This window comes from Adiantum capillus-veneris, chromosome 1 (assembly GCF_014529385.1).
Source record: "Adiantum capillus-veneris isolate H3 chromosome 1, ASM1452938v2, whole genome shotgun sequence".
NCBI lineage: Eukaryota > Viridiplantae > Streptophyta > Polypodiopsida > Polypodiales > Pteridaceae > Adiantum > Adiantum capillus-veneris.
The window spans coordinates 12400284-12415640 of NC_140931.1; the positions used below are offsets into that span (position 1 = coordinate 12400284).

A 15357-nucleotide genomic window follows, 5' to 3' on the forward strand; every position below is an offset into this window, starting at 1 on the left:
CGTTTAGGAATATCCCATCTAGGCCTGGCGTGCTGGAGGTTTCCCTTGAAGTGGAAGCATTATTGCTCCCCATAGCTTGCCCCTCCGTGACTGCTACCTTGGGAGCACTCGGTTGCTCGGCTGGCATGATTGTTGTCATAGGAGCCTTTGCTTTCAGGGCTCGACTTTTTTCTAGCCCTCGTAGGTTCTCAATTTCCCTCTCCCTTGTTGCTTGCATATAGCGTTCGATCTCTTGCACTTCGGCAAGACTCCTACCATTGGGTAGTAAAACCTCAGAGGGAGATAGTCCTAAAGGATCAGGAGGTGCAGTGGATGGAACATTCACATGCACACTCTCAAGAAGCATAGGGTCCATTTTAGGCATGAATGACGAATTTACTTCCCCACTCCCTTCATTTATTTCATTAACCGCATGTTCGGAGCGAGTAGCTCTACTAAGGGTCTCTTTTAAGCGGCTAAACACGCTGGACCCGGGCCGTGGGCCCATGGCATGCATGTCTTGACTTGACCTATCAGGGTTTGGTGTAGGATACCCCTCCATGACTTCGTAGTCAGAGGAAGAATCACTAGACGCGATATGAGGATCTTGGGTCGCGCTACCTTGAGTCCCGGCCGAAGGTCCAGAACCTAGGGTGGAGGAATAATGGGTGCCCGCGTAAATGGAGGAACTACCAATATGCTCGTGCTCTAACACTCGTCCAGAGCGTAGGTTAATATGACTTGGATCCCCTAGAAGTGTCAGTGAGGGCCCGTGAAAGCTGCTCACCTAGTAATTTTGGGTGTTTTGCGACCCAAGTCTTTTCTTATTTATTTATTTTTTGATTTTTTGGTCCTTTTTTTCTGACCTAGCTATAGAATAGAACATATGATAGCTCAAAACGAGCGTCTCGGTCAAAGGGACATGCCGTGCTTTACAGCCCTCCGTTTGGTCACTTTATGCCCTCGGAATCCCTAAAACCGTCAATTTCTAGTAGGGAACTAGGCCCAAATTAGAAAATCTAAGGGTGCAAGTGGGAAGAGAAGGGAGGAGAGTGGAGGACTTGCCCCACATGCTCTCATTCCCTCTTGAGGGGAAGGGTATATATATAAGAGTGAGTCTAGAATATATCATAAGACTAGGCTTGGGCTTGGGAAAATAATCGCGATCCCGATCAAAATTTTAGTGTAGTCCCCCAGTCACTCACGCTTAAATATTTTCGGATATTTTCGTTTTTTTAAAAAAAATAAATAAATAAATAATTTATAAAGCGACGACCCCGCGCGGTTTTGGTGACCCTTTCTTGGCCACACACACTGTCACCTACCTAACCTCCCAGTCAACAGGCTCACAGCTCACAGACAACTCACTACCTTATCTACTTACTAACAGTGCTGCTGACCACTAACTAATCTACTAACTAATCTGTTAACTGCTTACTGACAGTGAGCTACCTGTCCACCTACTTCCTCTCTCACTACCTTACTGTGCAAAGACTGTGTGCAGGCAAACCTTGACAGAAAACTGTGTGCAGACTGTGTGCAAGCAGAAATTGCTAACTGCCTTCCTACTTATTCATTCACTGCAAACAAGCTAACGACTACTAATTGTGCAAAGACTGTGTGCAAACAGAAAACACAACATTGTGCTGAAATCACAGAACTTGCAGACAACACAGAAATTAACAACTTGCAGAAAAACAACTCATTCCTCTTCCTCTTCCTCTTCTTTCCTACTACAAACAACTCATAGGAGAAGCACAAAGTGCCCCTTGGGCTTAGTTCAAGGCGATTCCCCGGCAGCGGCACCAAAAATGTGCGCTCCTTGTTGCACTGTCGAAGCAAGGGACTTGCCGTTACACCGTGTGCGAGCCATAGACGGCTCCAAGCACACAACTAGCTTAACTAGTAAGCTCAAAAGAGGGCAATGGTGTGTCACTCACTGCTCTATGCTCCTGCCGTGGAGGATTCCTCGCCGCGAAGAAGAAGGAGACGCCGCTACGTCGCGCTCAACCGCTTCACCGCCGTCGTGCCGCCCCAATGCTCGATCGCACTCTCTCTCTCTCTCTCTCTCTCTCTCTCTCTCTCTCTCTCACATACACACACACAAGGAGGTGAATAAGAAGAAGATGGAGATGGAGATGGAGCAAGAGCACTCTTCTATTGCACAAATGAGAGAATGAGTGAATTTTAGGTTTAGTTGGCTTTTATATGAGCTCACCCCATTCACACTTGGGCGCCCATGCTTAGCCAACTAATCCCTTGAATGTCCCAGTTAGAGTGCGCCTCTCATCGGCGATCACTCTTACCCTTTTCCTATTGGTCCGACAAGCCCGGTACCTGACTCTACCAAATACATAATACACGTCCGTCGTAGGTGATGGGGTGTCCGTGAGCCGTGAGGGTTAACACACACACACACACACACACACACACACACACACACACACACACACATAATTCTTTCTGAAAAATGAACCAAAAAATTTACTAGAAGGCTAACATGTGTATATACATAGAAAATAACACACACTCACACACACACATATGAAAATGAAATAAATTTGAAAGGCACTTATACACGAACACATAGTACACAGTCATAGAGAGAGAGAGAGAGAGAGAGAGAGAGAGAGACAGAAAATACACACCACACATACACACTCACTCGAACATGAGAGATATGGTTGTTAGTGTCATCGGATAGTTTCAAAAGACCCCAAGGGTGTAAGTGCCATGATGCTAGGACTAATTCCATTAGTCATGAAGCACTCTGATGAGTCTTGAAATGAAGGCATGATACTCAAGAGGAAATTGCAATAATCAACCTCCTATTCTTCACAATAACCTACCACACCTGGGTGTTCTGTACATCATTCCACTTGGGATTTTCAACTTAAAAGCCTAAAACAATCCAACAAAACTAAAAGTCGTATTGGGTTTGATAATTTTTACTTCATGAAGAGAGTTTCAAGTTCACGAGGAGATGATGTTAGCATCATAGAAACAGTCCCAAGAGACCTTGCACATCTATCCTTTGAGTCTTGAACTCAACCTGTTATTTGAGAGGGAACTCGGATATCCAAATTAATAGTCAAACACAAGGAATGCTACTTAAGAGTCAATTGAGATATTCCACACTTAGGGCCTAGAAGGAAGTTAGAGGTCATGCTTATCTTGAGAAATCTCATACTTTTATTTGGTGGATTTTAATTTCAAGAAAGGCCTCACATTCAAGAGGAAAGGAGATCAATCAGACTACCACATTTGCGTGATAGAGAGACTGTGTGAGTACTAAATGAACGAAGTGTTTAATGTTATGGCGGAAGAAGGAGCCTTGCCATGTGTTGTGAGCTGTGAGCCAAAGGCTTTGGACAAAAAAAGGACCCATTAGGTGAGGAAAGAGCTCTCAAAAACCAATGGCAATTGCGAATGATAACCTCCAACTTGGTGATATCAGTCCATGCCAATGCTTTCAAGCTCATTTTCAAAACTCCAGACATGCTACTAAAGATTCAATTGAGATAATCCCACACTTAAGGCCTAGAAGAAAGTTAGGGATCACTCAAGATGCTAAAAAGGGCATCTCTCCAATTGCAATCACTTATGCTTGCATCTTGAAGGCATATGTCACCACTCAAGATGTTGGTATGGGCAGAAGAATTTAAGATAAGATTGTTACTCAGGGGCTATTGGAAGAAAATGTCGCGCTTGGCAATGCCTTGGTTGATATGTATGCCAAATGTGGTATCCTTCAGAAAGCACAAAAGTGTTTAAGGAGTTACCTATCTCAAATCATGTCGCTTGGAATTCATCGATTTTTGCAGGATATGTTGAATGGAGGCAAGGCCAGGAAGCTCTGGGCTCTTCAGTGGATGAAAAGCGAGGGCATCACTCTAGATGCAATCACTTACACTGGCATCTTGAAGGCGTGTGCCACCACTCAAGACGTTGATACAAGCAAATAATTAATGATGAAAGAGCAAGAGAAACATTGAGCAAGAGAGGCAAAGAGGGAATGGAAGAGCTTGGGCTGATTCATCATTACAAGACTTATTTGAGTTGGGTTCAAAAAATAGATTTAAGAGAAATGTGTAGAGCTCCAACTCAATATCTTGATCATGTTGAAATAGCACGACTAAGAGTTCTATATAGATATATTCTAGAGCTTTTTTTGGCAATAATGTAAACAAAATCTTTTTTTGTTTGAAATGTGTCTCTTTAGTGATCTTCTTTTGTGCAATCTCTCTCTCTCTCTCTCTCTCTCTCTCTCTCTCTCTTTGCAAAAAGGGGAAGGAGAAGAGAAAGAAGCAAAAAGGGTTAAATGTAGCAAAAGTAGTCTTAAGGGACCTCAAAGATCTATGTAATAAGAAAAAGACAATTTGTATCAAGTGTGTTTGTATCTACACAACTGCATGATAACAAAAAAGAAAAATGTATACATTACTTTCTCCTCCCCACCTCTTCTCTCTCTCTCTCTCTCCCTCCTCGAAGACAAAGTGGGACAAACTGGCATTTGAACATGGGTAAACAAGTATCCGTGGGTTATTGCTGATAGTGTCGATCTTGTGTGTGTGTGTGTGTTTCTCTTTATATATTTCTTTGGCGCGCACACACACACACACACACATAACGTTGGTAAGAGCCAACGAGACCCGCCGATAGAGGCGAGTTGCGTGAGCTACTCTAACTCTATTTTCTTGAATTTTCCAAGCTTCCTCCAATCAGTTTCGAATTGCGGAAAGAAAACCTATTTCCGAAAAATGCCACTTGATGACCTGCTCCCTCTTCGTCAAAATATATAGCCTGGGAAAGGTGCAAAACTTGGGTCGGATTAAACTTGGAGCGACGATACCATGCAGGTGAGCAGGTTAGTACAGTCGCTGCAGCTGCTGCCTCATCCGGAGGGCGGCTTCTACAAGGAAACGTTCCGCGATGACTCCGTTCATCTTGCTACATCTTCACTTCCTCCACAGTGTATGCCCCCCCCCCCCCCCCCCCCCCCCCCCCCCCTTCTCTCTCTCTCTCTCTCTCTCTCTCTCTCGTGTAAACGTGTGAAGTGCGTGTTTTTGTCTTGTAGACAAGGTAGATCGGCCTGTGAGCACTGCCATTTACTATTTGCTGCCCGCTGGCAACGTCTCCAAGCTTCACAGATTGCCAGCTGCAGAAGTCTGGCATTTCTATTTGGGCGAGCCTTTAACGGTAACTTTTGAATCCTTTGGTTCTGAAGTATGCTGATTGTAGATCTAGACTAGCATTGCTGCATGATAATTAAGAACTTACAAAGGTGTTTTAAATTTTGTTCTAATCTGACTACATTGAATCATGCTGCTTGAGTAACGGGGATGGGGGTGGCTATCTGATATGTGAGTAATACTTGTGTGTCGTGGTTCTAGCTGCGCATATCCGTTGTAGGTTATTCATTCTGAGCAGTACACAGTCTTCATTGATTTCTAAGACCTTGGATGTGGAATAGCTTTTTTCCAAGACCTCATGTGAATATTTGTGCTAAAAGTTACAGACTTACTGGTTTGCTCGTTTTGTCTGGGAAAATCAGATTCTTATCTCCAATCTAGCAAAGCTTACGGGCTTAGAAGCTCTTTGACATGTGCCAATCATGACACACTGTTTGTAAGCCCAAGCAAATTGGGTCTCTCTGTCAGTCAGCATACTATTCTGCTGATCTGCCCTTGTATCAGTAAGGTGGTTCTGCCAGCTACAGGCTGTCGCTAGAATGTTGCCCCACATGGATACGTAGATAATTGAGGCCGGAGAACTGGCGATTTCCAAAGCAAAAGCTGGTTGCAGATTTCCGTAAATTGCATTGACATGTTGTAGTAGTAGGCTGTACGGATTCCTGTTTTGCGCTTGTTGAGGCAGAGCAGTTTTTGTGCATGATTTTTAGACCAGATGCTTATGGTATCAAGTGCTCTGATGCTTTTGGAGCTCTGCTTTTGGGCATCCCTTGTACTGTTTATAAGGACCCTTGGAGCCTCACTCTGGAGAGTCTCCAAAGTCCGGAGGTAGAGTCTCGAAGAAGAGGACACCTGGGAGTTGTACTTTGCGAAGCATAATAATAAAGAAATACCAAAAGGGACGCTGGTCTTTGAGGCCAGTGTGTCTTGGCTCGGAACCCCGCTGTGCCGTGTCGACTCTCCTCTTCTCTCTCTATTCAAGTTCAATTATTTGCAGATTTTGTTCTTGTTTCTTGATTTCCCGCTTGGACTGTCCAAGCTTGTAACAGTTGTTGTAGTTTCTCACGTGTCTTGCTATTGATTTTCTCGCTTGGAGTGTCCAGCCTGTTTCAGTTGGAGCCGAGTTTTCCTCTGAGAGTTCTTGACGTTCAACAACTCTCCATGAAGTTGTAGATGTCATAGTCTTGCTATTGATTTTCTCGCTTGGAGTGTCCAGCCTGTTTCAGTTGGAGCTGAGTTCTCCTTTGAGAGTTCTTGACGTTCAGCAACTCTCCATTAAGTCGTAGATGTCATAGTCTTGCCAAGACTAAGGATGAAATTCCTGGCTTTTGTGTGAAAGTGATACAAAGCTTACAAATCCATCCTTTGGGATACAACATTTTAAGTGTGATCAGGACACTATAGTGCCAGGTTGATAATGAATGTCAAACATATGTTTTCTCTTATTGCCGAAGAAATTTCAAGCGGCAGGATTCAATGGAGGAGATGTTGTCGATAGGTGGTGTGATTTGCTGGAAACTTAGGTTGTGATTTTGTCTTTATTTTGTTGCAGTCTTACTATACCTTTTGAGAGGGGAATCTGAGCTGAATTTGTAGCCTTTGGGAGCTCTTGGTGTTTAGAGCTCTTCACAAGTTGCAGTTATTTAATTTTGCCAAAACAGTGGGCCACAAATCTTGCTTTTGTGTCTTATGAGAATGGGTAAATTGATGAAAAACTTACAACTCCCAACTCAATTAAGTTCTTACTTGGCATACAATTTGTATTCCATACCAGGGACAAGACAAAATAAGTCTTCTATCACTGCTAACTACATGTGAAAAGATGGTTGGATAATAGGAAATTTAAGTGTCTCCAAGGACACTCCACTGCTAGCTACCGAACCAAGTTTTCCAAAAATATGTTTCTCTAGTTTCCCAGCGTAACAACAAACGTTTCGTGTGTTTCATCGTTTTGAGGCGTTTTGTTTTGAAATTGCCAAGACGAAACACGTGTAGCAAGAAACGTTTCGTGTGTGTTTCATTGTTTTGAGGTGTTTCGTTTCGAAACTGCCAAGACAAAACACATATGTTTCTACAGGTTATAAAAAACATGAGATTTAGGAGTCTAGTAGGTAGATACATCCTACATACATGGTCACACAAGTGGTAAATATGTTGCACATCACACATTATATGCCTAATTTTAAATTTTGAAATCAGAACAAATTTTTTTTTGAACCTGAGAAATATGTTTTGGCTTAGTTTGTGTCGAAACTTTTCGAGCATTTGGTGTTTTGTTACGTTTCGAGGGGATGAAACACATTTTCATGTGACACTAGCTGCCCAAGAAATCTCACTGCTCAGGCCAGCAGCATTTGATGGGGGAGATGTTGATAGATGGTGTGATTAGCCAGAAGCTTGCGTTGTAGGTTTGTCTTCATTTTGAAGGTGAAAAATTATTAAAAAATACCTCGAAGTTTTAAACTCGCAGAGTAAAGATTCAACTTACCATCTGCTTTGGCTGATGCTGACAGTGAAGGTGTAGCATGGTGCAGGTGATGGAGATCAGTGATGATGGCCACGTCAAACATACGGTTCTAGGGCAAGATCTCGAAGCGGGCCAAGTTTTGCAGCACACTGTGCCACCACTTGTGTGGTTCGGAGCATATCCTACCAAGGATGTGCAATTGGTTAAAGATGGTGGCTGTTGTTTAGTCAAAGCTGAAATGAGCAGAGATTCAGAACACCACTTCTCGCTTGTTGGGTGCACTGTATCTCCTGCTTTCCAGTTTGAGGATTCTGAGATGGCCAAGCGCTCAGTCCTTTGCACTCTTTTCCCTCATGCAAAAGAATGCATTAGATTCCTGACTGCAGCAGATGAGGACTGATTTTACTATCCTTCATGTGTATTAAGGTGATTGGGATATGTCACATTTCACACCCTCTTTAAGAATGTTTTTGTGTTCAAAAACATCTCGGGAAGGGTCTAACTGTAAGTGAGGTAATCGTCCCTTGATAAATGGACTATATCTCGTGAAAAGAGTACATGATAAGTTCATATGCAAACTTTATGATAGTTGAATATTCTTCCCAAGAAGTTTGCCGTGTTGTCACAACAATTGGACTAACCCATCTTGCTTAACCATCCATATGTGGATGCTCCACAATTTATTCATGTTAGAATTAGTATTTAGTAGTCAGTATAGGCTTTATTAACTATTAATTGTTCTGCATCAAAAATGGTAGGGGTAAAGCCAGCCATGGAGGTTGACCTACCCACAATATCCCCCATAGAGTCATTTCCTCTTTGTGTTTTCTCCCATAGATCATATTTGACCTCCGAGGATGATAGTCAAATCTCCCTCTCTCTCTCACAGAGGTCATCTCTCTTGGTAGCCATGTGTGCAAGCAGATCATAGCATGTGATGTCCAAAACTCGTCGCTATGCGCGTCATACAAAGAAATAATCAGCAGGACAAGAGAAAGGTCTCGGTGCCAAGCACCTTAGAATTAACGAGCAGAAAGAACTAATCAACGAATTTTAGTGAAGTGCAGGTTGAATGTCAAGAATCCTTTACGAAATACATAACACAAAAGAAGATAACGCATGCATGGCAAAATCTTTGATGTTGGTTCTAATATATTTTGATCCAGGCTTGCAACTTCTCTAGATCCCATCTAGGTGCAGAGATGGATCCGCTTCAAATAGATTGCTTGGTCACTCATCTTTCTATCTCTTCTCTATATACTAAAGATGGTGAGAGTCTTTTATTTTTTTTTAAAAGCCACATTCTTTGCAAACATAGGTACTTGCATTGCAGTGCATATGTTGAATGATGGGATCCATAGTTTAATGCATCCAACTATGCTCACCAGATTCAAGTTGTTTCAAGCATCAAATGGAAAGGAAGATAAAAATGTATGGATTAGATAACTTTGATTTTTTTTTCGCAGGAGGGGGAGAGGGGGGATGTCTATTTTGATACCATGTATCTAAGTCTTGAACTTCACAAAAATCACACATCATGGTTGAAGTAATGTTAGTGGCTAGGAGCTTGGATTTGGCTCAATTTGGTGATTTGAACCTTGTTGATGGGTTTTGTACTTAGGGTAAGTAACAGAATGCAGCTGGCGGAGCACTGAGCTTAGAAATTGTTTTGTGTTTGATTTTGGCCATTACAAACCATTCTGATAGATTTGAAATGAATTGATATAGCAAAATGTTTTCCCCTAGGTGAGAGATCCCCAATGTTTAAGCATTCAAGAAATTTGTTGGTTTGTTTTCCACTCTAAAATAGTTCTCTTGGCACGCTCTCATATTAGCACAAATGGTGCTCTACACAGTTATAATTCACATAGGCCATCATCTTGTATGATTGGTATATGCTGCTCTACTATCACATTTTGAAATTGCCAAATTTGGTTTCGCTGAGTGGATGACAAATAGCAATTTATATATTTGAATTTATTATTATTCACATGTCCAGATGTTGATGCAGTTGTGGCTTTGCTCCTCAACTCGGCTCCCATCACTCAACATCTCCTTTTGGTTCTTGGTCGTCATCCTCCTCCCTCAATCTCTACATGCTAAACACAATAACAATATACACATCACAAATCATTAGGTCAAAGCACTGAGCAAAAAGATTAGCATTTCCACCACACAGTCGAAGCTTTTCATTCAACCATCAAGCATGCATTCTCAACGAGATAAGATAGAGAGAACAAAGAAAATAAGAAATAGACCTTGCAGTAGAAGTCAGAATTGGAGGACATGATTACAAAGAAGCTCTTGGTAATTGTGTAGAGAAGATGAAGATCCATCTCAAGTGATCCCATCTTTCTTTAACATTTGCACCTAAATGACTAAGCAGAACCCTAATTCCACTTTTATACATGCATAAAATCCTCATGTACAGCTCATACTTGGCTAGACATTATGTATGGAAAGGGACCATTAACAAATTGATGAGTACAAGAGGTGGGATTGAGGTGATGGATCCATCTCTGGCTACAATCCTAGGCTTCTAATAAAAGGATTTCACAAATTTTAGGGAAGGATTCTCTGCAAAGTAACAATTGTCGATGAAGAAATCATTGTCGAGTTTGTACCCTTCGTAAAATTGAGGTATCACATTGCTCCATCTTGAAGGTTAGTCCTTAAAAGTGTCACTTTCTTTTCTTTAGTGGGAGGGAGTTGCCTTTGAGGATATGTCACGTTGCCACACCCTCTTGATCGTCCCCTATGACAGTAGGGCATGTAACGAGGTTGGAAAGGTTGCAGGCTTCAACTATCTTTCTTGTTCCCTCATCATCTCTCTTATCTATTCCTCTGTCCTTGATAGCAATAGCTGTTACCAACACTTCCTCTAGCATGGTCTCTTGAGAGCTTGCTGTTGTCTTTGTATCTTATTTTCCATGTGCGAGCTCATGTACTCCATGCCACAATATTGTAGGCGTGGCATCAGACAGCCTCCTCTACTCAATTTACCTTTGCATTGGAAGCAAGGTTAGCTTAAAAGCACTGGTGGCTCCAAGCACCATGATAAATCCACTCTCAATCACTCTTCCAAGGCCTCTATAGAAGATGGGTGAAGGGCATCAGATGCACAATCACAACCTACAACTACAACAAGCCCTGCCGCATCATTATGACAAGCTGCTGCCATCCACCTAACTGCACCATTACATGGCAAGCTGCTCCACATTGCTGTGATTATAAAGCATTCAATATCCTGTGTAATGTATGCAGCCAAATATAGGCATCCCCTGCATTCTTTTTTTTTTTGGTGGGGTGGGGGGGGATTCCCCTACTAAGTGATGCATTTTAAGGACCAGGGCCAAGAGGACGTACCCTTGTAAATGCACTAACTAAGTACCTAGGACAACAACCCAGCCAACAAATACATACCTGCCCAGTCGCACCATTAGGCAAATAGAACAAGGCTTTATCAACATACATGCTAGCTACCTGATACCTACACGTACGTTTCTCAAGTAGAAGACAAAATTGCCCCATAAAAATAAAATGCAATAGTCTGCTTCGATAAAACGGATCTAGGTGCAAGCACCCAAGAAAAACGCCAGAATGTAACCATTGCACTTTCAACACAACGATACCCACAAATGAACTCACTTAGGCATAAGAGATTGAAAATTGCCTCTGAAAATTTTGAGGAGTTGTGAGGTTTACCTTGAGACTGTCCCAAGTTGTGATGCATACAACTCTAACGGAGGTGATGCGATAGCCTTGATCACCCATGGGAACAGAGGGTAATGCCAATATTAGAATAAGGGACAAATTGAGAATGGAAAAACCCCTTTAAAGTTCTTGGAAAAGGGCAAATCAGGTAGGAGGTGGGCAGTTATCATCATTTCCGTCCCCTCATCTTGGAGGTTGGTATTACATTTGTATTGTTGTTGCTTGGTATCAGAGTCTTCTCGGAAGTTTCCAATCACAAAGTACTTAAAAAGCCTCCAAATTAAGCGTTCTTACAAGATTTTAGCCTTTGTCTGCGTCACAACTGTCTTACAGCATAACCTGACAGCAATGACAGCTTTGGGCCACCTATAACCCTATGTATAGACATGCGATCGAATTGTACTAGTCACAAGTCTTCAAGTATAAGTTATAAGAACTCATCATCACCACTGGTCTTCATGTTGCCTTGCCAGAATCAGATTGTTTCAACCGTAGACCGAGTCTATCAGCTTTTCTAAATGACGCCGGAAGGTATCTGCCTCCAATTCTGAATGTTACGTGCTTATTGCTGCCACCTTCATCCAAAAACTCTGCATCACCAAGAACATTTGACATGAATGTAAGCACGGAGCGTAAACTGTCATCCACCCCTACCATGTGGCGAAAACAGCGGCTTCCAATGTCCACATTGCCATATAATCTACAACTATTAAGCAGTGCAGTCCATCCAGCAAGGTTTGTGTACGGTAGCAATGATGTCAACATGCTTTCTGCTTCAGCCAAATGGCCTGAACGTCCCAAAACATCCACCACACAATTAACTTGCTCCATTGTGGGTGAGACCATGTAAATCTGGTTAATGCTTTCGATCGACAGGTTAGCTTCATTAGGAAGGCCTAGGTGACCACATGCAGACAGAAGGCTGGTAAATGTTACATTGTCAGGCTTGACACCTTCCCTTTGCATATTCCCAAAATAAATAGAAGACAGCTTCGCGCTATTGTGATGCGCAAAGGCAGCAATCATCGAGTTCCAGGTAATACGGTCTCGCTTTTGCAGTCTTTCAAAAACTAGAATAGCCTCCCTTAAGCTCCCACACATTGAATACATTTCAATGCAAGCATTGCATAGGGCAGTGTTTGATTCGAAACTGTTAGCAGCTGCGTAGGCATAGAATAATTCACCCAAGCTCAGAGCCCCTGTTAAAGAGCACCCTTTCACCATGCTCACAAAAGTAGCATTGTCGGGCTGCATGCCACAAGAGACCATTTTACTAAATAGGCAGAAAGCTTCATTGACATTCTCATTCAAGACAAGCCCTGCAAACATTGCATTCCATGTTATGATATCAGGATTGCATGCTTGTCTCTTCATGCGTTGAACTAGTTCATAAGCCACACTGTGCTGGCCATGTTGCGCATATCCTGCTATAAGAGTGTTCCATGTAACTACTTGCTGTTTGGATGAAAGATCAAAGACATTGTGTGCCATTTTGAGGCTCCCACATTTTGCATACATGTCAATGAGAGAGTTCATCACATAGGTGTCTGATGCCAAGTCGCATTCAAGCATTTGCACATGAAAAAGCATACCAAGTGGCAAGGCCCCTACACTGGCACATGCATTGAAAATGCTGACAAATGTGTACCTATCTGGTAAAAGACCCTCCTGTTGCATTTGCTTGAAATTTGCGAGAGCCTTCCACCCACAGCCATGCTGTGAATATCCTGCAATTAATGAGTTCCATGATCCAATGTTAGGTGCTCCACCAACTTGCCGTAACTCCTGCAAAAGCTGAAAAGCCTCGTGCAAAAGTCCGTGTTGTGCATACGCGGCTATCATAGCATTCCATGTTACTGCATCTCGCTTGGACATGTTGCGAAATGTTTTGTAAGCATCAAAAGGACATCCACACCTTGCATACGTAGTAATCAAAGCATTCAAAACCAATTTATCGGTTGCGAATCCCCTCTCAATAATGCAGGTCAAGATGAACTTAGCTTGAGCCAAAGATCCTATGCTAGAGCATGCTCGTAAAATGCATGCATATGTAGTGCTATCTGGAAGTATGCAGCTGTGACACAACATCTTTTGATAAACTTGTAATGTCTTGTAACCATGCTCCACTTCATCATAGTGACATATCCCCACTATCAATGCATTCCATGTCACAACATCATCACTTACCATCTTTTCAAACAAACAAAATGCATCATCAGGGCAACAACACTTGGCATACACATCTATACCTGTGCTAACTACGAACTCTTCCTGCTCTAAACTTTTCTCAATAATGAGAAAGAAAGTCAGATTGCCATCACATGCTGACCCGATATCAGAGCAAAGCTTCAAGAGGTTGACATAGGTGATTGTATCGGCCATACCTTCCTGATACATGCATATAAACATTTCAAATGCATCACGTGCTTTCAGGTTAAGGGCATACCCTGAAAGCATTGTGTTCCATGTGACAGTATCTCGCTCCATGTGACTGTTGAAAACTCTGCGAGCTTCCTGGAGATTTCCACATTTGCAATACATGTCAATCAGTGCATTTCTTACATAAACAACTGAATCAAAGCCCTTGTCAAGAATCTGTGCATGGACTAGCATACCCAGAATCAAGGCTCCTTGCATTGTGCATGCTTTCAGTCCAGCAACAAAAGTGTGTGCATCTGGTCGTACATCAGACCCTTGCATCCTCAGGTAAAATTCAAGAGCTTGCTCTCCTTGCCCATGTTTTGTACAAGCTGAAATGACTGCACTCCATGCAAACACATTTGGGTTAGGCATATAGGAAAATGCTTCCTTTGCTTCAAGCAGACTCCCACATGCATCAAACAAGCGAACCAGATGGCTTCCCAACAAGGGATTTATTCCATAACCACTCCTTCGTATGAGGGTTTGTACCTTGTGGCCTATCGCTAGGTCTTTACGGTTGATGCAAGTCTGCAAAAGGCATCGATACGCATCAGGAGTAACATCCGGTACTTCAGAGTCTATGAGCTCAAGGGCTTCATGAAGACGACCATCCTCGCAAAGCGTTTGCAGACTCTTGATCAGCTCACTGCTGTGGTCAACCTTCACACTGTAACACTGGGACAATGACCTCGTGAAGGCATAATTGCTAAACTGTCCAGACAATTTCCTCTCATAGATGTTCACAAGAGCATGCAAAGCTACCCAAGGCATTGCACCAATCAATGGGTACCTCAGGGAAAACTCAGCCTTTCTGGTGGCCTTACAAAATCTTGTGCAGAACATGACGATATGAAAATTCTTCTCTTCAGACTCAACTTACAATACTCCAAGCATCCACGTAATGTAGCTATGGCCATCAACCTAAACAAGAGAGACAAAAGATCTTATCTTTGAACCTCTATCTCATAATGCAGACTTCGGAAGTTTCTTACTTGACACCAAACATACCTCAATGAATTCACAATGAGCTGATGACTATGAGGTGAGATGTCCATGAAGCCTACACAAGAACGAGAGCACAACATGGAAATGGGCTGCATAGCAAACCCATGTTACCAGGGGCTGTTCACGCTTCTACACGTACTCTTGGGTTGATGGCCATGCGAGCTCCACCATCTAGCCTATCCTGTTTCAACCAAGAAGCTCATGATCCGAAAAAGCGACATGGTACGCCGCCTGCTGTATGGTTCTAGCATCGACAAGAAAAACAAAAACTTCGTGGGACGACTGAAGAAAACATGGCTTGTGTTTGCTGAGCTTGTATACTCCTAAGGTATAGCAAGGTAGGTACCTTTTGACAGCATTTTACCTTTTGTAACAGTGTTCGGGAAAAATGTGTCATAGCTTAATATCGTGCCGTTTTTTATTTCAAAAATGCCGGTTGAGGGAAAGCTCAAAAGGAGAAATTTCCCCCTAAAAAAGGAAAAAATAGTGTAAAAATTTGATAAAAGCTTCCTCGTGACAAATTCAAGAAAAGGAATTTTGTATGTTTGGAAAAATGTTATTTCCCGAACACTGTTTTGT

The 15357-nt window shown here is 42.4% G+C and overlaps 2 protein-coding genes across 3 annotated transcripts; one reads left to right on the forward strand and one right to left on the reverse strand.

Annotated features, from left to right (window-relative positions):
• The first annotated feature begins 4765 nt into the window (after positions 1 to 4765).
• On the forward strand, positions 4766 to 8247 carry LOC147464335 (uncharacterized protein YML079W-like). The gene is made up of 3 exons (XM_086514179.1): positions 4766 to 4953; positions 5057 to 5178; positions 7706 to 8247. Exons 1-3 carry the CDS (start codon positions 4833 to 4835, stop codon positions 8036 to 8038), a joined length of 576 nt encoding a protein of 191 aa, XP_086370305.1. The 5' UTR covers positions 4766 to 4832; the 3' UTR covers positions 8039 to 8247.
• A 1845-nt stretch (positions 8248 to 10092) lies between these two features.
• LOC147464336 (pentatricopeptide repeat-containing protein At5g27110-like) lies at positions 10093 to 15128 on the reverse strand. Of its 2 annotated transcripts, none has more exons than XM_086514188.1 (2): positions 14782 to 15128; positions 10093 to 14694 (listed from the first exon to the last, which is right to left on the reverse strand). In XM_086514188.1, the coding sequence occupies exon 2, from the start codon at positions 14614 to 14616 to the stop codon at positions 11809 to 11811; it is 2808 nt and encodes a 935-aa protein (XP_086370314.1). In that variant the 5' UTR covers positions 14617 to 14694; positions 14782 to 15128; the 3' UTR covers positions 10093 to 11808. The 2 variants fall into 2 exon arrangements, with proteins under 2 accessions (XP_086370314.1, XP_086370324.1); XM_086514198.1 differs by lacking the exon at positions 14782 to 15128 and having other exon boundaries at positions 10093 to 14111; positions 14263 to 14400.
• Between the last annotated feature and the right edge of the window lie 229 nt (positions 15129 to 15357).

Coding starts and splice junctions, on each gene's coding strand:
- LOC147464335 (XM_086514179.1), top strand. CDS start 4,833: ATGCAGGTGAGCAGGTTAGTACAGTCGCTGCAGCTGCTGCCTCATCCG. Junction 4,954..5,056: donor ATCTTCACTTCCTCCACAGT/GTATGCCCCCCC, acceptor TTTGTCTTGTAG/ACAAGGTAGATCGGCCTGTG. Junction 5,179..7,705: donor ATTTGGGCGAGCCTTTAACG/GTAACTTTTGAA, acceptor AGCATGGTGCAG/GTGATGGAGATCAGTGATGA.
- LOC147464336 (XM_086514188.1), bottom strand. CDS start 14,616: ATGTTCTGCACAAGATTTTGTAAGGCCACCAGAAAGGCTGAGTTTTCC.